The sequence below is a fragment of the Equus przewalskii genome, chromosome 7 (genome assembly GCF_037783145.1).
Source record: "Equus przewalskii isolate Varuska chromosome 7, EquPr2, whole genome shotgun sequence".
In the NCBI taxonomy this organism is placed as follows: domain Eukaryota; kingdom Metazoa; phylum Chordata; class Mammalia; order Perissodactyla; family Equidae; genus Equus; species Equus przewalskii.
Window position 1 is genome coordinate 35,739,376 of NC_091837.1, and position 25,060 is coordinate 35,764,435.

Sequence of the window (25,060 nt, forward strand, 5' to 3'; positions counted from 1 at the left end):
TGCATTGAATACTTTTTTCCTTGCTTTTTTGTATGTCTTAATTTTTATTGGAAGCTGGACAATTTAGATCATGTATTGTACCAGCTGTGGATTCTCATTGTTTTCCACCTGAAAGTTTTAATTGTTGCTACATTTTTTCTGTTTTTGGTAATACATCAGGAGTTTATCTGTGCTGTTTGTCACAACCACTGGTGTCCATTTTTTCTTTTGCTTTTTTAGTCTCACTTTCTGGGTGTTGGCCCTTGTGTTGCATAGATTAGTCAACAGCCATTGATTGGTCAGAAGTCATCCTCAAACACCCTGAGCCAATAAGTCTTCCACCTCTGCTAACAGACTTACCTGTGTGTTGGGGAGTGGCATTCAACGTTCAGGCATTTTTCAGATCTGGCATTTACTTTCTGCTGGACTCACCCAGGTTTTCCCTTTCCTTGTGTGCAGCCTCCTAGTCATCTAAGAGTATGTAGAGAGCTTGGACCCTCTCAGAGCTTCCTTGCATATGCACGCAGTCTTCTAGTCAGTCAGGGATATATATATATATACACACATGGAGAGATTAGTCCTTCTCAGGTCTTCCCAGCACATTTACATAGCTTCTCTGTCAGCCAGGGATGTGTGACACTTATCTAGCACCGTCTGTGGCTCTCTCATTACTTCAGTCTCCTTGTTAAATTTCTGACTTGTCCACTAGCTTCCGCTCCCTGACAGTGGAACCACAACCTTAGGCTAATAGAACAAGGTCTTTTTTCTTTTTCTACCTCCATTCATTTCCTCCCTTGTTTGCTATTTTTATCAACAGAGTGGCTGGGTGTGTGTGTTTGGCTCTGTACACTAATTCAAGTTGACGCTCTCTGGCAGCAAAGATGCTAGTTTTCATTGCCAGCCCTACCCTTGAGCACTTGATGCAAACTAAGCATTGGCCAGGAAATGAGAGCAACCCCAGCAAGAATGCTAAAGATATTCATGATTCTTATCCATAGTTCAGCAGTTTTTCTTAAAGAAAGTGCTTCTCAGTTTGTTGTTTGCTTCTGTTCAATTTCTGGAACTGTTTCCAGATTTATTATTGGCTCTTGGCAAGATAAGTTGCCAATATCTTCACTCCACCATAGACAGAAGTTTCCCCAAATGTATTTTAATGTGCCAAAGGTGACAAATCATAAGGAGATGGACTTAAAACCTTTCATGAGATTCCTGTTGTGTTATGTACCTTTCCTGTGGCCCTTGGAACAAATGAGTGGTTAAAGCATGGTCTAAATCTTTATGAAGACTCTTAACTAATTGGTCTACTTTTGTGTCTGAAATGTTTTGCTCTCAGGACCCCTTGATACTCTTCAACATAATTGATGATCCTAAAGAAGTTGTTAATATATTGATATATCAGTTGATGTGAGAAAGTAAAACAAAAAATTTTAAATGTTTCTTAATTGGTTTAAAACACAGTACAACTATTACATGTTAACACACATATTTTTATGGAAGACAACTACATACTGCAAGACAAAAAATATTAGTGGGAAGAGTGTCATTGATTTTGCAAAACTTTAGTGTCTGACTTAACAGAAGATAGCCAAATTCTCATCTGCTTTTGCATTCAGTATGTTTGGATATCATTTGTGGTGTATGTAGTCTCTAGAAAACTCCAGTATACATTCTTGAAAGAATGAGAGAGAAAGATAGAATAACATCTTAGTGTTATTATGAGCATATTTCTGATCTTGCATATCCCCTGAAATAATATCATGACCATACTTTGAGAATTTCTTTACCATTGTAAGAAGCACACTAATGAACATATTGAGTGTACAATGATGAGATGAAAGGGAGAGCAGGAGTCAGTCAATTATAGGGGATTCAGTGATGGTCTCACAGAAGAAAAGATACTTAATCTGGATGCTCAAGGATGAATAAGTATGTGATGAGCAGGTAGGTGGGAGAAAAGGGTAATCCAAGCAGAAGATGTAAAAAAGATGAATCTGAGAGAGTGAGGTCAGCATTCTGGCAGAATGAGGTCTTCCCTTAGTCTCTGCCCCTTAAGATATGATGTAAAGGACATTCATAAACCAACAGAGTACATTCACACAACACAATAGACATCTGAGAGAGCCACACAGCCTTATGTCTGAGGGTGGAGATGCTGGACACCCCCAAGAGACAGTAGAAGGAGGTAAGGGGCTCTTTTTCCTCCCGTGCGGTAGGGACTGAGGGGTGGGATCTCACGGCGGCCAGATGGTGACCCTGAGAGAAGGGAGAGAAGGCAGCCTTTTGTGGGAACACTTGCACTCTTGGAGTTATCGGGAGATAGCCTGTGGGAGCACCCCACACCAAGGCAGCTAAGCAGTTGCAGGGGCATCCACTTCAAGCCTGACAGACAGTGAATGCAGAGCTGGGGTACTCAAGATGGCACTCACAAAAGAAAGTGCCCACCCTCCCCTGCCTGGTGCGCTACCTTGGCCCAATGGATGGAGCAGGGGATCCCCACCAACGCGCACGTGCATATGTTTGTAAAGCAGCAGCGGCAAGCTGACAAACACAGAGGAGCCCTGTCAGCATAGCTTCCAAAGGACAGGCACAGATGTCAGATCGAGACATACTCAGAGTACACAGCTCCTGCCCCCAACCCCATCCCAGTGGCAACAGGTGGAATCTGCAACCAGATATTACCACTATGGAAAAGGCACAAATTCACCCCATCAGATAGTATGATGAGGTATATTAATACTCCAGACCAGGAGGAAAATGACAAGCATAAAGAAATGAATCCTGAAGGCACAGTAATTTACAGTCTAAAAATGACAGGGGCGGGTGACGTCAGCGACATGGTGGAGTGAGCTCCCCCGGGACACTCCCCCCTCCAAACTACAATCAAAGCAGAACAACTGAATTTCAACCAATGACTCTAATAATACAGAGATCGTCAGAGACCCACAGCAGCAAAAGGACAGAGGGCAGAGAGATTGTAGCCGCCCTCAGAGGAGCTGGAACGGGGTAAGAGACAACTTCGCTCCCTCCCCTACAGACTGGGATTGCTGCTGTGGGTGAGGGAAGGAGCCGGGGATGGGCCATGCATCTGCAGGATCATCCAGGACTCCCACGACCCGTGCAGTGGAAATCCGCTAACAGGGGAAAGCTTTCGCATGCGGGGACCCCATCAAGCCAGGGCCCAGGGAAACCAGAGACTGAGAGCTGACCAGAATCCAGGTCTGTGCCTGAGATAAAGTGCCCCTCCTCCCTGTACCCATGCTGCGTGCTGCCGTCACAGCTGAAGGCGGAGGGCTCAGAATGCGTGGCTCTCGACCCCCACCTAGTGGCGACAGGCTGTAACTGCAACCAAATAGTAGCATCATGCTCAAAAAGCGCTCCTCTACCATTCAGCAATTTACAAAAGCTCCAGACCAGAAGGAAAAACTAAAAACACAGAATTAAGTCCTGAGGACTTGGAAATAGGTAAACTAATTGAAAATGAGTTCAGAGTAGCTATCATCAAAAAGCTCAATGAGGTAAAGGGAACTATAGAGAAAAAAGTCAACGAGTTCTGGACTTACTTCACAAAAGAGATAGAAACTATAAAGGAGAATCAATCAGAAATACTAGAGATGAAAAATACAATGGATCAGATAAAACAGGTTATGGATTCCCTGAATGCACGTGTAGACACCATAGAGGACAAAATTAGCATAATCGAAGATAGACAGGCTGAATGGCTCCAGACAGAGCAAGAAAGAGAACTAAGAATTTTAAAAAATGAAAATAATCTCCAACAAATCGCAGATTCAATGAGGAAATCCAATTTAAGAATTTTTGGAATCCCTGAGGGCGTGGAAAAGGAAAATGAAGCAGAAAGTGTGCTTGACGAAATTATAGAAGAAAACTTCCCAAATCTAGGGATTGAGGGAGAAATGTATGTGGAGAAAGTTTTCACATCTCCTAGATTTGTCACTGTAAAAAGACCTACTGCAAGGCATATAGTAGTAAAAATGGAAAAATGAACAACAAGAAAAGAATACTGAGGGCAGCAAGACAGAAGAAAACAACCTACAAAGGAACTCCTATCAGGCTTTCAGCGAGTTTCTCTACAGAAACCTTACAAGCTAGGAAAGAATGGAATGACATATTCAAAACTTTAAAAGAAAAATCTTCAGCCAAGAATACTCTATCTAGCAAAAATATCCTTCAGATATGAGGGAGAAATTAAATCTTTTCCAGACAAACAAAAGTTAAGGGAATTTGTAACCAAAAGACCTCCACTACAAGAAATCCTCAGGAAGGCTGTCATACCTGAAAAAAGACAAAAAAGGAGAAAGGGGTCACAAACCACAGAGTAGGGAGAAAAGTAGAATCAGAATAGGATAGCAAATATTCAACTATACTGTTAGGATAAATGGAAGGAAACCACTAAAGCAAAGACAATCTTATCACTCTAACCACAAAGTCATAACACGAATTGGAATAAGAGAGAAAAATAATAATTTAGGAGGGGAAGAGGAAAGGGACTAAATCAGTCTAGGCTAAGTAAGTAAGAGACCACCAGAAAATGGACTATATTATACATGAGATTCTAAATACAAACTTCAGGGTAGCCACTAAACTAAAAAACACAACAGAGACACAAAACATAAATAAGGAAAAATCTAAGAAACCCAGCATAAGAAATTGCAGAAGTCAATGGGAAGGCTAAAACACACAGGATGAGAAACAAAGGTAACGCAGGAAAACCAGATAATGAGCAACAGAATGACAGCATTAAGCCCTCATGCATCAGTAATCACCCTCAATGTAAACAGATTGAACTCTCCAATAAAAAGACACAGAGTGGCAAAATGGATTAAAGAACAAGATCCAACAATTTTTTGCCTCCAGGAAACACACCTCATCCCCAAGGAGAAACACAGGCTCACAGTGAAGGGGTGGAAAACAATACTCCAAGCTAATAGCAAACAAAAGAAAGCAGGTGTCACAATACTTACATCAGACAAAAGAGATTTTAAAATAAGGCAGGTCAAGAGAGACACGGAGGGACAATATATAATGATCAAAGGGACACTTCATCAAGAAGAAATAAAATAAATATCTATGCACCTAACACAGGGGCACCAAGGTTCATAAAGCAACTATTAACAGACCTAAAAGAAGATGTTAAAAATAACACAATAATAGTAGGGGACCTCAACACCCCACTCACATCATTGCACAGATCATCCAGACAGAAAATTAACAAGGAAACAGTGGAGCTAAACAAAAAGCTGAAACAATTGGTCTTAATAGACATATATGGAACACTTCATCCAAAAACAGCAGAATATACATTCTTCGAAAGTGCGCATTGGAACATTCTCAAGGGTATACCATATGTTGTGAAACAAGGCAAGCCTCTACAAATTTAAAAAAATTGAAATAATACCAAGCATCTTCTCTGATCATAATGCTATAAACCTAGAAAGTAATTACAAGAAAAAAGCTGAGAAAGGCTCAAGGATGTGGAGACTAAACTATACACTATTGAACAAGCGTGCATCATTGAAGAAATTAAATAAGAAATCAAAAAATACCTGGAGACAAATGAAAATGATAACATGCGATATCAACTCATATGGGGTACAGCAAAACCTGTATTAAGAGGAAAATTCATCGCAATACAGACACATCTTAACAAACAAGAAAAATCCCAAATAAGCAATCTCAAATTACACCTAACTGAATTAGAGAAAGAAGAACAAACAAAGCCCAAAGTCAGCAGAAGGAGAGAAATAATAAAAATCAGAGCAGAAATAAACGCTATTGAAACAAAAAAGGCAGTAGAAATGATCAATGAAACAAAGAGCTGATTCTTTCAGAAGATAAATAAAATTGACAAACCCCTAGCCAGACTTGCAAAGAAAAAAAGGGAGAAAGCTCCAATAAACAAAGTCAGAAATGATAGAGGAGAAATAACAACAGACTCCACAGAAATACAACGGCTTATAAGAGAATACTACGAAAAACTGTATGCCAACAAAACGGATAACCTAGAGGAAATGGATAAATTCTTGGACTCTTACAGTCTCCCAAAGCTCACTCAAGAAGAAGCAATTTGAACAGACCAATCACAAGGAAAGAAATTGAAACAGCAATCAAAAGCATCCCAAAGAATAAAACCCCAGGACCAGATGGCTTTCCTGGGGAATTCTACCAAACTTTCAGAGAAGATTTAATAACTATCCTTTTCAAGCTATTCCAAAAAATTAGGGAGGGTGGAACACTTCCTAACACATTCACCGAGGCAAACATCACGCTTATACCAAAGCCTGACAAGGACAGCAGGAAAAAAGAGAACTACAGGCCAATATCGCTGATGAACATAGATGCAAAAATTCTAAACAAAATTTTTGCAACCCAAATTCAGCAATACATCAAAAGGATCATACATCATGATCAAGTGGAATTCACACCAGGGACACAGGGATGGCTCAACATCCACAAATCAATCAACGTGATACACCACATCAACAAACTGAGAAATAAAAACCACATGATCATCTCAGTAGATGCAGAGAAAGCAGTTGACAAGATCCAACAGCCATTTACGATAAAAACTCTGAACAAAATGGGCATAGAAGGGAACTACTTCAACATAATAAAGGCCATATATGACAAACCCACAGCCAACATCCTACTCAATGAGCAAAAACTGAGCGCCATCCCCCTGAAAACAGGAACAAGACAAGGATGCCCTCTATCACCACTCTTATTTAACATAGTACTGAAGGTCCTGGCGAGAGCAATCAAGCAAGAAAAAGGAATAAAAGGAATCCAAATAGGGAGGGAAGAAGTGAAACTTTCACCGTTTGCAGACAACATGATCTTATATATAGTAAACCCCAAAGAATCCATTGGAAAACTTTGGAAGTAATCAACAACTACAGCAAAGTTGCAGGGTATAAAATCAATTTGCATAAATCAGCATTTCTATACTCTAATAATGAACTAACAGAAAAAGAACTCAAGAACACAATACCATTCACAATCACTACAAAAAGAATAAAATACCTTGGGGTGAATTTAGCTAAGGAAGTGAAAGACCTATACAATGAAAATTACAAGACCTTTCTGAAAGAAATGGATGGTGACATAAAAAGATGGAATGATATTCCATGTACATGGGTTGGAAGATTAAACATAGTTAAAATGTACATTTTATCTAAAGCAATCTACAGATTCAATGCCATCCCAATCAGAGTCCCAATGACATTCTGTACAGAATTAGAACATAGAATCCTAAAATTCATATGGGGCAACAAAAGACTCCGAATTGCTAAAGCAATCCTGAGAAAAAAGAACAAAACTGGAGGCATCACAATCCCTGACTTCAAAACATACTACAAAGCTACAGTAATGAAAACAGCATGGTACTGGTACAAAAACAGGTGCACAGATCAATGGAACAGAATTGAAAGCCGAGAAATAAAACCACACATCTGTGGACAGCTAATCTTCGACAAAGGAGCTGAGGGCATACAATGGAGAAAAGAAAGTCTTTTCAACAAATGGTGCTGGGAAAACTAGAAAGGCATATGTAAAAGAATGAAAATTGACCATTCTTTCTCACCATTCACCAAGATAAACTCAAAATGGTTCAAAGACCTAAAGGTCAGACCCGAAACCATAATGCTTCTAGAAGAAAACGTAGGCAGTACACTCTGACATCATTATTAAAAGGATCTTTTCAGACACCATGTCTTCTCAGAGAAGGGAAACAATAGAAAGAATAAATAAATAAGACTTCATCAGACTAAAGAGCTTCTTCAAGGCAAATGAAAACAGGATTGAAACAAAACAACAACCCACTAACTGGGAAAAAATATTTGCAAGTCATACATCTGACAAAGGCTTAATATTCATAAAATATAAAGAACTCACACAACTCAACAAAAAATCAAACAACCCGATCAAAAATGGGCAGGAGACATGAACAGACATTTCTCCAAAGAAGATATATGGATGGCCAATAGGCACATGCAAAAATGTTCACCATCGCTGATCATCAGGGAAATGCAAATCAAAACTACAGTAAGATATCACTTTACACCCATTAGAATGACAAAAATATCTAAAACTAATAGTAACAAATGTTGGAGAAGTTGTGGAGAAAAAGGAACCCTTATACACTACTGGTGGGGATGCAAACTGGTGCAGCCACTATGGAAAACAGTATGGAGATTCCTCAAAAAATTAAAAATAGAACTACCATATGACCCAGCTATCCTACTACTGGGTATTTATCCAAAGAGCTTGAAGTCAGCAATTCCAAAAGTCCCATGCACCCCAGTGTTCATTGCAGCATTATTTACAATAGCCAAGACGTGGAAGCAACCTAAGTGCTCATCAGCAGATGATTGGATGAAGATGATGTGGTATGTATATACAATGGAATACTGCTCAGCCGTAAGAAAGAACGAAATCATCCCATTTGCAACAACATGGATGGACCTTGACGGAATTATGTTAAGTGAAATAAGCCAGATAGAGAAGGACAATCTCTGTATGACTCCACTCATATGAGGAATTTAAAAATGTAGACAAAGAGAAAAGATCAGTGGGTACCAGGGGAAAGATGGGGTGGGGGTGGACACACAGAGTGAAGGGATGCACCTACAATACAACTGACAGACAATAATGTACAACTGAAATTTCACAAGGTTGTAAGCTATCATTAACTCAATAAAAATTTTTTTAAAAAGTAAATAAAATTATTAAAACAATGACAGAATTCAAAATAGCTATCATAAAAAAACTCAATGAGTTACAAGAAATCTCTCATGGACAGTTCAATGAAATCAGTAATAGAATTAATGAACAGAGGGAATGAATTCTTCACAAGAGATTGAAATTATAAAGAAAAACCAATCAGAAATGTTGGAGATGAAAAACACAATGATGGGATAAAGAAAAATCTGGAGTCTTTAAATAACAGACCTGATATTGTGGAGGACGGAATTAGCAATTTAGAGGACAGACATATAGAAATGATTCAGATGGAAAAGGAGAGAGTACTAAGACTAAAAAGAAATGAAGAAATTCTCTGAGAAATATCTGACTCAATTAGGAAATGCAATATAAGGATTACAGGTATTCCAGAGAGAGAAAGGAACAGAGAGATTGTTCAAAGAAATAATACCTGAGAACTTCCCAAACCTGGGGAAAGAGCTGAAATTACAAGTAAAAGAAGCTAATAGAACTCTTGGTTACATAAATGTACAGAAAAAAAAAAAAACTTCTCCAAGGCGTATATTAGTAAAGCTGGCAAAAATCATTGACAAAGAAAAAGTATTAAGGGTAGCAAGTCAGAAGAAAATACCCTACAAAGGAACCCCTGTCAGGTTTTCACTGGATTTAGCAGCAGAAATCTTACAAGCTAGGAAAGAGTGGAATGATACATTCAAAACTTTGACAGACAAGAACTTTCAGCTAAGAATACTGTATCCAGTGAAAATACCCTTCAGATATGATAGAAAAATAGAATCTTTCTAGATAAACAAAAGCTGAGCAAGTTCATCACCACAAGACCCCTTCCTACAGGAAATGATCAAGAAGGCCCTCATCCCTTAAAAAAAAAAAAAAAAGAAAAGAGTTTACAAAACCTTGAACAAGAAGATAAATAGGCAGACAAAATCAGAAAACCGCAGCTCTCTATCAGAATAGGTTAGCAAACAATTGTAACGCTAAATGTAAAGGGAAGGAAAATATCAAGAATAACCATAATCACTTCATTTTAACCACAAACTCACAAAACAAAACAAAATAAGTTGTGACAACAATAACTTAGGTGGGGAAGAGGAAGGGAATAGAACCTGCTTAGACTAAGGAAACGAGAGGCTATCAGAAAATGGCCTATCTCACCTAGGAGATCTTTTATACAAACCTCACAGTAACCACTAAACAAAAATCAGAACAGAGACACAGATGATAAATAGAAAACTGAGAAAGCCGTTATAGAGAACCACCAAACTGAATTGGCAGTCCAAAATGCACAGGACGAGAAACAAGGGAAAAACAGAACTGGAAAACAAGTGATAAAATGGCAGCATTAAGCCTTCGTATAAGCATTAAGTCACTCTAAATATAAATGGATTGAATTCTCCAATCCAAACTGGCTGGATGGATCACAGAACATGACCCAACAACACGCTGCCTCCAGGAAACACATCTCAGCTCTAAAGACAAATATAGGCTCAGAGGGAAGGGGTGGAAGACGATACTACATGCTAATGCCAAACAAAAGAAAGCAGGTGTTTGCTGTACTTATATCAGAGAAAATAGACTTCAAGAAAAAAGGCAGTGAGTGACAAACAGGGGCAGTATATAATGATAAAAGTGACACTGCACCAAGAGGACATAACAATTATTAATATTTATGCACCAAACACAGGATACCAAAGTACATAAAGCAACTATTAACAGACCTAGAAGGAGATTTTAACAGCAACACAGTAATAGTAGAGGGCTTCAACACCCCATTTAGATCAATGGATAGATCACCCAGATAGAATGTCAACAAGGAAATAGTGGAATTAAACAAACTAGACCAGATGGATTTAGTAGAAACATATAGAACACTCTGTCGAAAAACAGCAGAATACATATTCTTCTCATGTGTACATGGGAAATTCTCAAAGATAGACCATATGTTGGGAAACAGGGCAAGGCCTCGATAAATTTAAGAAGATTGAAATCATAGCAACATCTTTTCTGACCATAATGCTATAAAACTAGAAGTCAACTGTCAACTGCAAGAGAAAAGCTGGGAATGCCACAAATATGTGGAGACTAAACAGCATGCTACTGAACAACCAATAGATTGTTGAAAAAATTAAAGGAGAAATAAAAAAGTATCTGTAGACAAATGAAAATGCACCATACAACTCGCATGGGATGCAGTAAAAGAGGTCCTAAGAGGGAAATTCATAGTAATACAGGCCCATGTTAACAAACAAGAAAAGTCTCAAATAAGTAATCCTAAACTACATCTAACAGAACTAGGGAGGGCCGGCTCCGTGGCCGAGTGGTTAAGTTCCCGCACTCCACTACAGTGGCTCAGTGTTCCGATCCTGGGCGCGGACATGGCATTGCTTGTCAGGCCACGTTGAGGCAGTGTCCCACGTCCCACAACTAGAAGGACCTGCAACTAAGATATACAACTGTGTACAGGGGGGTTTTGGGGAGATAAAGCAGAAAAAAAAAAAAGACGGCAAAGCTGGGGAGGAGGGAAAAAAAAACAACTAGGGAAAGGAGAACAGACAAAGCCCAAATTCAGCAGATGAAGGGAAATAGTAAAAACTAGAACAGAAATAAATGAAATTGAAACCAAAAAACCAGTAGAAAGGATCAGTGAAACTAAGAGCTGATTCTTTGAGAAGATAAACAAAATTGACAGACCCCTAGCCAGACTCACTAAGAGAAAAGGAGAGACAGTTCAAATAAATAAAATTGGAAATGAAAGAGGAGAAATTACAATGGATATCACAGAAATACAAAGGATTATAAGAGAATACCATGAAAAGCTGTATGCCAACAAATTGGACAATCTAGAAGAAATACATAAATTCTTAGACTTATACACCCTCCCAAAACTGAACCAAGAAAGAGAGTCTAAATAGACCAATCACAAGTAAAGAGGTTGAAACAGTAATCAAAAACCTCCCAAAAATAAAACTCCAGGACCCGATGGCCTCTCTAGAGAATGCTACCAAACATTCAAAGAGGATTTAATTTGTATCCTTCTCAAATTATTCCAAAAAATTGAAGACCTCTTCTTAACACATTTTACAAGGTCAACATCACCCTGATCCCAAACCCAGACAAGGACAACACAAAGAAGAAAAATTACAGGTCACTATCACTGATGAACATAGATGCAAAGGTCGTCAAGAAAATATTGGCAAAGCGAATACAGCAGTACATTAAAAGCATCATACACCATGATCAGGTAGGATTTATACCAGAGATGCAGGGATGGTTCAACATCTGCAAATCAATCAATGTGAAACACTGCATTAACAAAATGAGGAATAAAAAACACATGATCATCTCAATAGATGCAGAGAAAGCATTTGACAAGAGCCAACATCCATTTATGATCAAAATTCTGAATAAAATGGGTATAGAAGGAAAGTATGTCAACATAATAAAGGCCATCTATGATAAACCCAGAGACAACATCATACTCAAAGTAATGTTTGATGAAAAACTGAAAGCCATCCCTCTGAGAACAGGAACAAGACAAGGGTGCCCACTCTCACCACTCTTATTCAGCATAGTACTAGAGGTTTTGGCCAGAGCAGTTAGGCAAGAAAAAGACATAAAAGGACATAAATTGGACATAAAAGACATAAATTGGAATGAAGAAGTGAAACTCTTGCTATTTGTGGATGACATGATTTTCTGTATATATAAAAAAAAACCCTAAAGGATCCATTAGAAAACTGTTACCCCAAAGTTGCAGGATACAAGATCAACTTACAGAAATCAGTTGCATTTCTATACTCTAATAATGATCTAACAAAAAGCTCAACAATACAATCCCATTTATAATTGCAACAAGAAAAATAAAATATTTAGGACTAAATTCAACCAAGAGGTGAAAGACCCATGCAGTGAAAACTGTAAGACATTATTGAAGCAAATTGATGATGACATAAAGAAATGGAAAGATTATTCCATGCACATGGATTAGAAGAATAAACATACTTAAAATGTCCATATTACCTAGAGCAATCTACAGATTTTATGCAATCCCAATCAGCATCCCAATGATAGTATTCATGGAAATAGAACAAACAATCTTAAAATTCATATGGGGCAAAAAAATACCCCGAATAGCTAAAGCAATCCTCAGGGGAAAAAAGAACAAATCTGGAGGCATCACAATTGTTGACTTCAAAATATGCTACAAAGCTGTTGTAATCAAAACAGCAGGAGACTGGTACAGAAACAGACAGGTAGATCAATGGAACAGAATTGCTAGCTCAGAAATAAAACCGCACGTCTACTGACAGTTAATCTCTGACAAAGGAGCTAAGAATGTACAATGGAGAAAGGAAAGTCTCTTCACTAAGTGGTCCTGGGGAAAACTGGACAGCCACTAGGAAAAGAATGAAGGTAGACCATTATCCTTCACCATAACAAAAAATTAACTCAAAATGGATTATAGACCTGAGGGTAAGACATGAAACCATAAAACTCCTAGAAGAAAATATAGGCAGTATACTCTGACATTGGTCTTTGGAGGATCTTTTTGAATACCATATCTACTCAGGCAAGGGAAACAAAAGAAAAAATAAACAAGTGGGGCTTCATCAGAGTAAAGAGCTTCTGCAAGGCAAAGGAAACCAGGAACAAAACAAAAAGACAACTCACTAACTGGAATAAAATATTTGCAAATCATATATCTGACAAGGGATTAATCTCCAAAATATATAAAGAATTCATACAACTCAACAACAACAAAAACATCCAATCCAAAAATGGGCAGATATGTACAGACATTTTTCAAAGAAGATAGATAACCAATAGGCACGTGAAAAGATGTTCAATGTCAGTAATCATCAGGGAAATGCAAATCAAAACTAACTTGAGATATCATCTTATGCCCGTTAGAATGGCTATAATCACCAAGACAAAAAATAACAAATGTTGGAGAGAATGTGGAGAAAAGAGAACCCTCATACACTACTGGTGGGAATGTAATCTGTTGCAGCCACTATAGAAAACAGTATGGAGATTTCTCTTAAAATTAAAAATAGAAATACCATATGACCCAGCTATCCCACTACTGGCTGTTATCCAAAGAACTTGAAATCAACAATTCAAGACTTATCCACCCTTATGTTCATTGCAGCATTATTCACAATAACTAAGAAGTGGAAGCAACCCAAGTGCCCACCAATTGAAGAATGGATAAAGATGATGATGTATATATATACAATGGAATACTACTCTGCCACAGAAAAAAAACAATCGTCCTATTTGCAACAACACGGATGGAGCTTGAGTGTATTATGTTAAGCAAGATAAGTCAGACGGAGAAAGACAAACACTATGCTTTCACTTACATGTGGAAGATAAACACATTGACAAAGAGATCAGACCAGTGGTTACCAGAGGGGAAGGGGGTTGAGGGTGGGCATAAGGGTTTAAGGGGCACATATATATATATGGTGACTCACAAAAAACAATGTACAACTGAAATTTCATAATGTTATAGCCTATTATCAGCTCAATAATTAAAAAAAAAAGCATGAGTCTGTTACAGTAGGGCATAAGAATTTACAATGTAGCCCATGAAGGATGGAGGATTGGAGAGGAGCATTAGACAGAGGCCAGATCATTGTGACCTTGTGTGCCTTGCTAAAGATCTTGGAATTTATTCTGTAGCCGGTGAGCCAGAAGTGAAGGTCCATAGTAGAGACCAGTTGCAGAGTGTTATTAAAAAACCCAAGCAAAAGGCGGTTTGGGCAGTGGCTGTGGGGATGGAGAGAAGTTGTCAGATCTAAGAGTGAATGAATTAAACTTACTCATTTATGTAGAAAAAGTCTGGATCCACTCAGCTTGCTTGGACTCTTCTCTGAGAGGGAATTCAGGAAAAGGAACAGGTTGTTTTGAGAATGTTTGGTTTGTACTTACTGAATTAAGTTCGCCGTCGGAACGTCCAGCTAGGAGCCTTAGTAGGCAATTAGATATGAGTCTAGAGCCCAGAACAGCTAGATTGAAAATAAATATATGAGGATTTGTGGAAAAGTAACCCATAGGTATGGAGAGGTCACCCAAAGAGAGGGATGCAAGAATGGAGGAGAATATACACTAAGGAAGTTAAATATTTTAGGGGTCATTGAAAGACAGGGAGTGAGAAAGAAAAAAACCCAGGAGAGGTTACACAGAGAAGAGTGGCTGAGGCAGTCTGTACATCACATGCCACAGAGGTGAAAAGGAAAGATGAAGCAATTGGATTTTGTCAGTTGAGACATCTTAAAATGACGTTCATAAAAGTAATTTCAGTAGAGTTGTCAGGACAGAATACAGTGGTAGATTTGAGGAAAGAATTAGAAATTTTATTTCTAAAGTTTTAAATATAGTGAAGATTTCATTTGTGAAATTACATCCGGTCTGCTTGATGTCACCTTTTGGGTTTGAATTTATAAGGCTAAACTTGTTGGAGCTTTTATTCTTCTTAGGTACTTAGTATGTATCTTTTGAAAGCTGCCACTAAATATACAGTCGTGCCTGAGCATTGCCTTCTTAAAAGTGTAGAGACAAGAGCAGAAAGCAAACACATTAAGAATACTTATTAATCATTAGATTTATAAAAGAAATAGAAGAGTAAATACAGAGTATTACATTCCTCATTAATTTTTGGCTTACCTAAAGGGATATATTTAGCTGTTCTCAGTCTCTGTTTAATCATTCAGTATTTTTTCAAGATGACATGGTTGGTTGTTCGGGTAAGTGTCAAAAGCTCTTCTGAGGCAATATGCAGGGTACTTACTGCCGTGTTTTTGGATTTCCAAGCAGTTTGACATCAAAAGCTGTTGTTAGAAGTAATGTTTTTCAGTTTTAAAGATGACTGTTTCCACCTTGAGAGAGAAAGAGCCATAATTTCTATTCCTAATTTTCTGCTTATAGATCATATTACTACTGCTTCTTACAACAAAATGTAATTAGGAGGAAGGCTGGGAGAGAAGGCATGACCATATTATTTACCTATATATTTGCAAAGTATATTCTTATGATTGTGTTTTTTTAGTGAGTGATTGGCCTTGAAGCCAGCCTCTAGCTTCTGCTGAGTTTTTCCTTCATAACATTTTTAGAAATGAATATGCAATTGTTCTATTAGATAACTAGAGACCTTATTTACAGTTTAACATGACTCAGACTGTTGTTATGAGATCCTAAATTAATAATGTGAACCAAAATTTAATTTTGTAAATCTATTTGAATAGACCAGTTTCAAATAAGAATCACATTCTCTAGCTGTATACATGTTATATAAAATACTTTCATTAACTCGTTAAATATCATAGTAGTCAGGAGTTCATCAAAAATGTCCACTCACAATTCTTCAACTATTTTGTCCTTTCATTGATAAACTGTGGAATTTTTTTTCATTAGTTTCTGTTTAGAAATTTTTCCACTAGTTTCTGGTAGTTTTTAGCTATAAATTAGTATTTTATATAGCTGTAAATTAGTATTTATTATTTGCAAAACAAAATCTTTTGCAAAACCTCCTATAATTATCTAAAACCTGGGTTAAATTGGTAAAGAATGAGAGTGGATGTTAATTATTTAAGCTTGTACATAGCTCTCTTATCTTTTTCATCATCAATAGAGTTCAGACCTTCATTATCTCCTATCCAAGTGATAATCAAGAAATTTTTCTTTTATTAGTCAAGTAATATAGTACATGTTCGTTGTAGAAAAAATAGAAAATATATATGTAAGAAAAATAGGAATCACCCTGTTAAAAACTATGAAGGATCTGATATTTTACCCTATCCTACTTGTAAGCTAATCAGTTTCGTGGATGCTGGCAGAAGACATGAGACTTTTGGGTCAGATATAAAGGACAATTTATTTCTCATATCAATAGCAGTAGCCACATGTCAACATTTGTTCCTGTTGCCCTGAGCCCCATTTCTCACAAGGGGATGCAAAGAGGACAACTACATATACAGTGGGTTGTGTTACAAGAGAGGAACCCCAAATCTTTTATAATGGGCAGTAGGTCTATCTGACCTTTGTCTTAAAAGGAGAAATTATTTATTATACTGAGCAGTAAACAGAGCTGCCTTTTGCTCCAGAAAGAGATATTGTCTGTATCTTCCAAGGCTGTTGTCTATACAAATATCCTTGAAAAGACAATCTGGAAGAAAGGGAGTTAGTGCCTCTGCTTGCAAGATGTGTAGAAATGCAAGAGAGCCATGGAGAATTGTTTCCCAACACCCCTGTAATGCCTTCACTGACAGATGACCATTAACATTTCGGTTTATATCCTACAAGAATTTTTTTGTTTTCTATTTATGTCTGTATGTGTGTATATGTATATATTTTCTCTAGTTTTTTTAAGTCAATTTTTACTTTGTTTTATCTTACTGAGTTGGTAAAGGCTACCAGCACATTGTTTAATAGTAGCAGTGATAGAAGGTCATTCTTGTCTTGCCACTGATGTTTTCATTACTCCGTATGATAGCTGTTCTAGGTTATTGAAAGAACAACATTAAGTTAAATGAAAAAGATTTAAAATATTTTAAAGTAATAAACCTAACAGAGTTATGGACTTGTCTGTGTCATGGAAAAAGAATGTGCCAATGATTCTCTCCTGAATTGACAGAGTATTTGTATCATGTGCTAATAGAGAAATTTCAAGACAATCAGAAGTAACTATTTCCTTTGAAAGTTACTTTTCCCAGATCTGAAAATAATTTTTAAAGTATTAAGACTCTCACAAAAACCCTTTTTCAAATAACACTTCCAAGGACAGTTTTATTTTACAGAGAACAGATAGGTTGGTAGCAGTTACAAATTTTCACACTGATTACCATATTCCACAAGAAAGCGTGATCTGTGTATTCTTATGAATATTTTCCATTTAACGTGTTGTCAGATGGGTTTCTTTTAACCTGTTTTATGGTACAGAACAGTACTTACACAGGTGCAAGGGAAAAGGGACATCTTCATGTTTTTCTTAGATTCTTTTATTCATAACAAAGACTCAAATATATATTTAAGGCTAATCCCTAGAATTTTTTGGGGGGGGGGCGAAGATCAGCCCTGAGCTAACTGCTACCAATCCTCCTCTTTTTGCTGAGGAAGACTGTTCCTGAGCTAGCATCCATGCCAATCTTCCTCTACTTTACATGTGAAACGCCTACCACAAGCATAGTGTGCCAAGCGGTGCCGTGTCCGCACCCGGGATCTGAACTGGCGATCCCTGGGGCCACCAAAGCGGAACGTGTGCACTTAACTGCTGCACCACTGGGCCAGCCCCAAATTCCCTAGAATTTTGTCTATTAACCTTTGTATTAATCATACCTTTTTACTTCTGATGTGTTGACATCTGGGGCCTTGCTGACTCAGGGTAGGGGTAGAGGGGGACAACTGCCCCTCTCAGGGCCAGCCAATTCCTAGAGAGAGTAAATAACTCACTTGTCACCATGCCTTTTGTATGTAAATCAACCAATCCAGAAGCTGTCTCCAGCCACCAACTTTATCCAGCTCAAACACTCTGGACCACTTATCACCCCAGAGCTGGGTACCAGACAATTAGAGAAACAGCACCTATGCCACAGAGCCTGCTGAAATTACTCACACTAGCCGATGCTAAGCCTGCTTACCCTGCCTTGCCTTTTCCTACCCTCTGAAACCACAATTAAAGCTTTTGCCCACATTTCCCTTCTTTCCCTTTGCCTCCTGACCTACCTTGGTACTTCCCTATGTAGCCCTGTGTGGTGTGCCCCCTCTTCTTGGGATCTGTAACAAATTGTCTTTTCAATGACAGTGGTCTCCTGATCTGTTAGCCTCACCATACCTGAATAATAATAAAATCTACACTTTAAAACAAGCTTACAAGCAAAATGCATAACAGAATCTCCATTTTATTGGCAGAAGTGAAAAAACGGCTCAAGAGGACTTTACTTAATAACTGAGAAATAAATAATATAAGGCTTTTATTCTTCAGTAATCTTTACTAGTTAAGTTACAAGGAAGTCACACTCTCTTCCTAATTTGCTAATATATTTATCGAGAATGAATATGGAGTCTATTTAGGTGTTATTCTTGTCATCTATTACAATCATCATACAGTTTTTCTTTAATCTTTTGATGCAGTGAATTGTCTTAAGAGATTTTCTAATAATGGGAACTATTATATTCTTTGGGTGAGCCCTGCTTGATTATGATATATTATCTTTCTAAGACCCTAAATTTTATTTGACAGTTTATTTAGGATAGTTAATTTTTGCGTTTATTTCATAAGCAATTTTAGTTTATAATTTTTGTCTCATACTCTTCTTTGGTGTCAGTTTTATTTTAGACTTTTAAAATGGATGAGTAGCTTCTAGTCTTATTTTTATGCTGTAGTATTGTTATATGAAATAGGAAATATCTGTTCCTTGAATCTTTTACTAAAAATCTCTTGTAGAATCTTCTGGGCTAGGTACCTTTTTTCAACATAAAGTCTTTGGCTGTTGTCTTCTATGATCATTAGTCTATACATGTTTTCATGTAGTCTATTCTCATTTTCTTTCATGAACCAATTTTTAGTAATGCATGTTTTCCCAAAAATCTTTTTTTCCAGGCGTTAAATTTTTGGTGATGTAGAAATGAATACAGTATTCTTTTGTAACTTTTTAATATCCCCCCTGGAATTGTATTTATGTCTCAATCTCAGTCTTTATTATTTTTTTCTTTCTCATTTTCATTATTAGACTCACTACAAGTTTTATTCTATTGCTTTTAGAATCATCTTTGGTTTTATTGATGAATTCCACTTTTTAGAAAAATTCAGTATTTTATTTTTTATATCGCTTCTTCCCCTCTTCCTTCCTTTAATTTATTTTCCATCTTGGGTTGAAAGCCAGTATCTTCTGCAATTTGAGTCTACTTCTGATTTGCTTCTGACAATCTCTGCAATTATGATATCTGTTATTTTTTATCATAGTTTCGGGACTGTTCTTTTAAGTTCTCCTGCTAAGGTGATGTGGCTTAGTTCTTAGTATCTAGTATGTTTTTCACAAAGAGGTCGTCATAGCCAAGTTTAGCTGTGCTGTACCAGTTTGGATGTTGGACTATAAGAGTGAACTTGATAGTAGCTGTAGACCATGAGGGTAGGATACTTCACCTGAATGAGTGGGCACATGGTATGAATAAAAGCACAACCTGTTTAATTCCATCCAGAATCATTTTTTCACATTTATATATTTGTTCATTGGTGATAATGTCTATATTATACTTAGAGTCCTGCTACGTTCAAGATATTTTGTTTTATTGTTATTATTTTTAAATTCTATTAAGTAGAAGTAGGGGAATATGAAGCAAGTTAGAAAAAATGTTATAATCACTGAAAGTGTGTCTTGGTACAATGAAGACAGTGATGGTTTGTAATACCGTCTCTGCTTTTGTGTGTGTTTGAAAATTTCCTTTATAAAGTATTCTTTTTTAATACTCTGTTGTTTAGCTAATATTATTATAACTTTATTTAAATTTGATTTTTTAATAGAGTAAAGACAAGATTGCATCCTATAGCAAAACTCCAAAAATTGATCGAAGTGATGTGGGCAAGGAGATGAAAGAGAAATCATCCATGAAACGTAAACTTCCTTTTACAATTAGCCCATCAAGAAATGAAGAACGAGATTCAGACACAGGTAAAATAGTTTGTTGTTTTCTGGTAAAATCTTAAGCATTCTTTTACTATGATTTTTCTCATATCATTACTCTTGCACCCCACTTTATGGAGAAGTGTTTATATTTCACTATTTCAGATTTATCATTTTCGGCAGAAATTCATATATTTCTCACCCAAACATGATTTCTAATCAGAGACAAAAACATTTGCTTTTTTCCTTTCCCTTTTAACGTTTGTTACAAATCTCTTACCACTTGCAGGACTTAATTTCTTGGGGAGCATTTCAGTGATGAAGAATTTGGTCTATGATATGGCACATAGGATATGGTAGATTTCAGAAAAAATTGTTGTTTTCATAGACAGATTATTGAACCCACCAAAGAAAAAAGTTTAGGCATTTTAGATTCACAAATGAATCAGAAATATGTACCGCCTGCCCCACCAAAAAGAAAAAAGTATTGAGGCTAACTGTCTAAGCCCAATTCATAGTACTTTTTTTTCCTCAAAACTCTTATATATCAGAAGTGATGCTTGACATCACTCAATTCCAGTTATTCATAATACCTTATTACCACTATCTAATAAATTACTGAGTTGTGTTTTAGCCCTGAACTAACCATTTCTTGAAATTAATAAAACTTGAATATTTATTAAATATTTATCGTAAGTGTTTTATCCTTTGCGTGAAATATTATTAATGAGCTGTTCTAAAGAATGTTTTAGCTTCATTCACAGAAAGTTAGTGTTCTATTCTGAGTTCATGTACACAGATTATATTCTACTTATATCTTTCTAGCCATCTAAATCATCAATATGGAAATGATCTTTTGAGTCTGGAATCTGAAAATTCCCTGAAGACTTTTGAAACGCTTTAGAAAATACTTCATTTTTAGTATACACTTTTAGTAAATATGTCTCCTTTTGTGTATTTTGCTGTCTCTCTTAGCCTGAACTAGAAATTGTTTTTAAACATTCATGACATTTTAAACGTTGAAAATTGCTCTTTTTTGCAGTGATTAAGAAATTATGTACTTTGTTCATTTTAAGTTAAACTGTTTTTTCCTAGAGATTCAGAATCTTTTTTTTCCTGAGGTATGACTCTCCTTGTCCTTAAGCAGTGTTCTCAAGCTATTAGTAGGTCACTTAGCAGAGAAAAAGTTATTTGTGTGCCTTTAGATATATAAGATCTAACTGTTTTCATATTTTCTCCCTAGAAGTCCTTTTGCTAGTCATTTTTAAAGTACTTACGTTAACCAGGTTTTGTTTTCCAATGACAGTGATATTTCTACTAGTAGTTTGAAGAAGGGATTTAGATAAATTCAAAGAATGTTAACATATTTTTAGAAATAAAGTTTCAAAATAACAAACTTCCAATGAGAACTTTTGTTATTAAATCAAGTGGATTGTCTGTCTTTCATTTAGAGTAAAATAAAGGAGAAAATGTTATTAGGAAGACATAAACTTTAGGCACTGAATAAACGTAATCTAATTTATATTTTATTAATCGGATTTTATACTTTTTCCCTGTGCTACAATTTTTTCCACTAGTTGAATTTAGTGTGATGATGTAGCTCGCTCTCTTTAAGACTGTTTCATAACAAACTCTTATTTTTCTTTTGGAAAGGTTTCATACTAACACAAAACAAGACTTTGATGGATTTACACATATTTATTTATATTTTTGGTAGGCTAAATTTATAAATTATAAATTTTTGGTAGGCTAAATTTATAAAATTTATAAATTTTATAGAGTGTACTATATTTTAAATTATTAGCTGAAACTATAAAGATATAGAAGGGAGAAATATTTACAACATATATGACAACCCTTATCTTAATATATTTAAGTATCTCAAATATGAAGAGAAAAACACAAAAAGGGAAAATGGACAAAAGAAACAAACAAGTAGTTTAGAACAAGATTACAGTTGGCAAGGAAATATGTGAAAAAATACATCAGCAGTAATTAAAGAAATAGATTTTATCATGATTGACAAAATTGTTGTTAGACTGAATCATACCAAGTAGTCACTGGTTGGAAATAGGAACTGGCTTTAGTTGGTCTAAATTATAGGAATACCTTGTTGAAGGTAAATATGACAACATATATCAGAAACTAAAAGTTTGCTAACATTTGACTTATTTTTTCTTTTGGCATTTATTCTATTTAAATAATTATTGAGAATAAAAATTATCTTTCAAGTATGTTTATCTCAGCTTTGTTTATAATAGCAAAAAAACCCCAGGAAAATAGTATCAAGTAATGTAGGATTTGTTAAATTATGATAAATTCAATGAAGAAATATAATTTTTTACCCTTAAAATAAATGAGATGGAAAGATGTTCATAATATACGAAGTGAAAAAAATGGTTCTGAAATAATATGTACCGTTTGCATTGAAAGTCATATTCTATATATTTATATTTGTATGTATATGTGCAAAGGACATAGATTAACACACATAGGGAAAGATAAGATTGTTTAAACATAAAAGACTGGTTCATTGTAGAACTAAGCCTAAACCTAGTGGATGTATTATGGGTCCAGAACAAAAATGTAAACATTATAAACCCTGACTTAGTGAAAATGAGGAGAAGATGTTAACAGTGCTACTCAGATCATCATCTCTCCTAGCACAGGATTAGCTGGAATTGTTTAAAATGGAAACATACAGTTTTTAACAATGATTATTTAAAACTTTTAATTTTTCCTTATTCAGTATTCTTTTATATATATATTTATCTGTGTTTCTTTGTATTTTAGTATATGACATCTCTTATAGAGAAGAATCAGTTCCTTTCGTTTCTTTTTATGTTGGCTTAAACTAAAATTAATTTTACTGCTTTTTATTTAAAAATAGTGCATATATATTTTCCTATTCTTACATAAATTTATTTCTCTGTCTCTCTCCCCCTACTAGTTCTTTTGTCTTTATTATATATATTTTAAGGGATGCTTGGAATGATGCTCACCAGATGTTAACATTTTATTTCCAGGATTTGGGATGATTTGTTACTTTTCTTCTTTGTATTCTTTTGTATGGCTTGAATTTTTAAAATAGTGAATATATATTATTTTTATAAAACACAGTCATTGTTTTTTTTTTTTTAAAAGATACACATATTGTCCAAGGAAGGCTCAGTGGTCCTCCAAATCAGTAATAATGCCATCAACTGGATGAGTCATTCTTAATCTTCATTTTGAGATACCCTAGTGTGTCTTAAACTTTCTAAATTCTCAATTATTTAATATTTATTTGTTTTTTTAAAAATAGCATTTTGTAGAAGACTAATTGCTTGGCTAGACAGATAAAATTTAGAGGAAAATTACAGCATAGTTTAAAGTCATGCCGCTGGGTCCTTATAGTTGTATCATAATACTATTCACTTCAGCAAATCTCCACTTGTGTGCTTATATCAGTCTGGTATCCATCCCACCTTGTCCTATTCTATCAGAGAATTCTCATGAATTTTGTCCCATGAAATGTTAAGAGCCCTGTATATACAATGACTCATTGAACCTGTAGAAGCAGCTACTTCTTATCTAGAAGACAAATTATTTCTTATACCTACTACATCAGCTCACTTTTTCACTTATTTTTAGCTTTTACTTTGAATCTCTCCTAGTCTAGAATCCCGACAGGATAAGTTGCTATAGTTATAATAGAGGTAAATCATAGCTTACTGTTTATTATCGGAGACTTTGGAGTCTGACAGACCAGTATTGAATCCCTGCTCAGCCCTCTACTAGACCTGGCCAGATAATTTGAATTCTTTATAAGTTCCAGTTTTCTCATCTGTAAAAGTGCTTGTAATAATATCAGCTTCGGAGAATTGTGACGTTTAAGTAACAATGTGTAAAAACAGTTTGTGGTATGTTAATTAAAACAGAAAGGTGACTGACACTGGCTTAAATAGATAGGGATTTTTAATCTAATGCAATGAGACCAAGCATAGGCAGCCCAGAGTTGGTCCAGCAGTTCAGTAACACTATCGGGAACTGGGCTCTTTTCACCTTTCTGCTCTGCCACCCTTAGGTCGTACATGGGCTTTGTCCTTAAGCATTTTGCCTTATGGTCACAAAATATCTTCTGCTTCTTCCTGGACGGGAAGTAGGAGAGGAAGGACCAAGAACAAAAGTATCTTTGTCCCAGTGAGACTTTTGTCTTTTTACTGATGAAATAACCTCCCTAGGAACTTCTGCCTGCATCTCATTGGTTAGATTACCCTAGTTGCAGGGGAGTCTGAAAAGTCAAATACTTTTAGCTGGCATTGATTATTGTCACCCTAATCAAAATTGGAGTATTCCTGGTAAGAAGGGGAGAATGAATATTGAGTAGGCACCTTACAATACTGCTCTGTATACAGTTTTTAGCACAGTAATTAATAAATAATAGCTGTTATCTTTCATAGTTGTTAATGTTTCTACCTAAGTGAACTTTATTCCTACACTATCAGTCATAAAAACATAGTTATTTTCTTTCCTAGTCCAATAGTGTTTAATGGAAAGGCACAATCCTTTGATATCAAAGTACTGAACAGCTGTCTTGAGGCTACACGTGAGAGAGTCTCCTCTTGGCCTCCAAACTAAATTTGCAATTTCTCTGTTAGGAGTAATGCCATCAAGAGCATCTTTGCAGATTGTATTTTTATTATACCCTGAGTTATTTCCTTCTTATCATTCCCAGGAGT

General features: G+C 36.0%; 1 protein-coding gene across 13 annotated transcripts in view; it reads left to right on the forward strand.

The window, feature by feature from the left end:
• ANKRD12 (ankyrin repeat domain 12) overlaps nt 1-25,060 on the forward strand; it is a 137,660-nt gene that overhangs the window by 44,724 nt on the left and 67,876 nt on the right. For all 13 annotated transcript variants that reach the window (XM_070627430.1, XM_070627431.1, XM_070627426.1 and 10 more), the window contains exon 3: nt 20,240-20,387. In XM_070627430.1, coding sequence (XP_070483531.1) covers nt 20,240-20,387 — 148 coding nt within the window. The remainder of the gene's footprint in view (nt 1-20,239; nt 20,388-25,060) is intronic.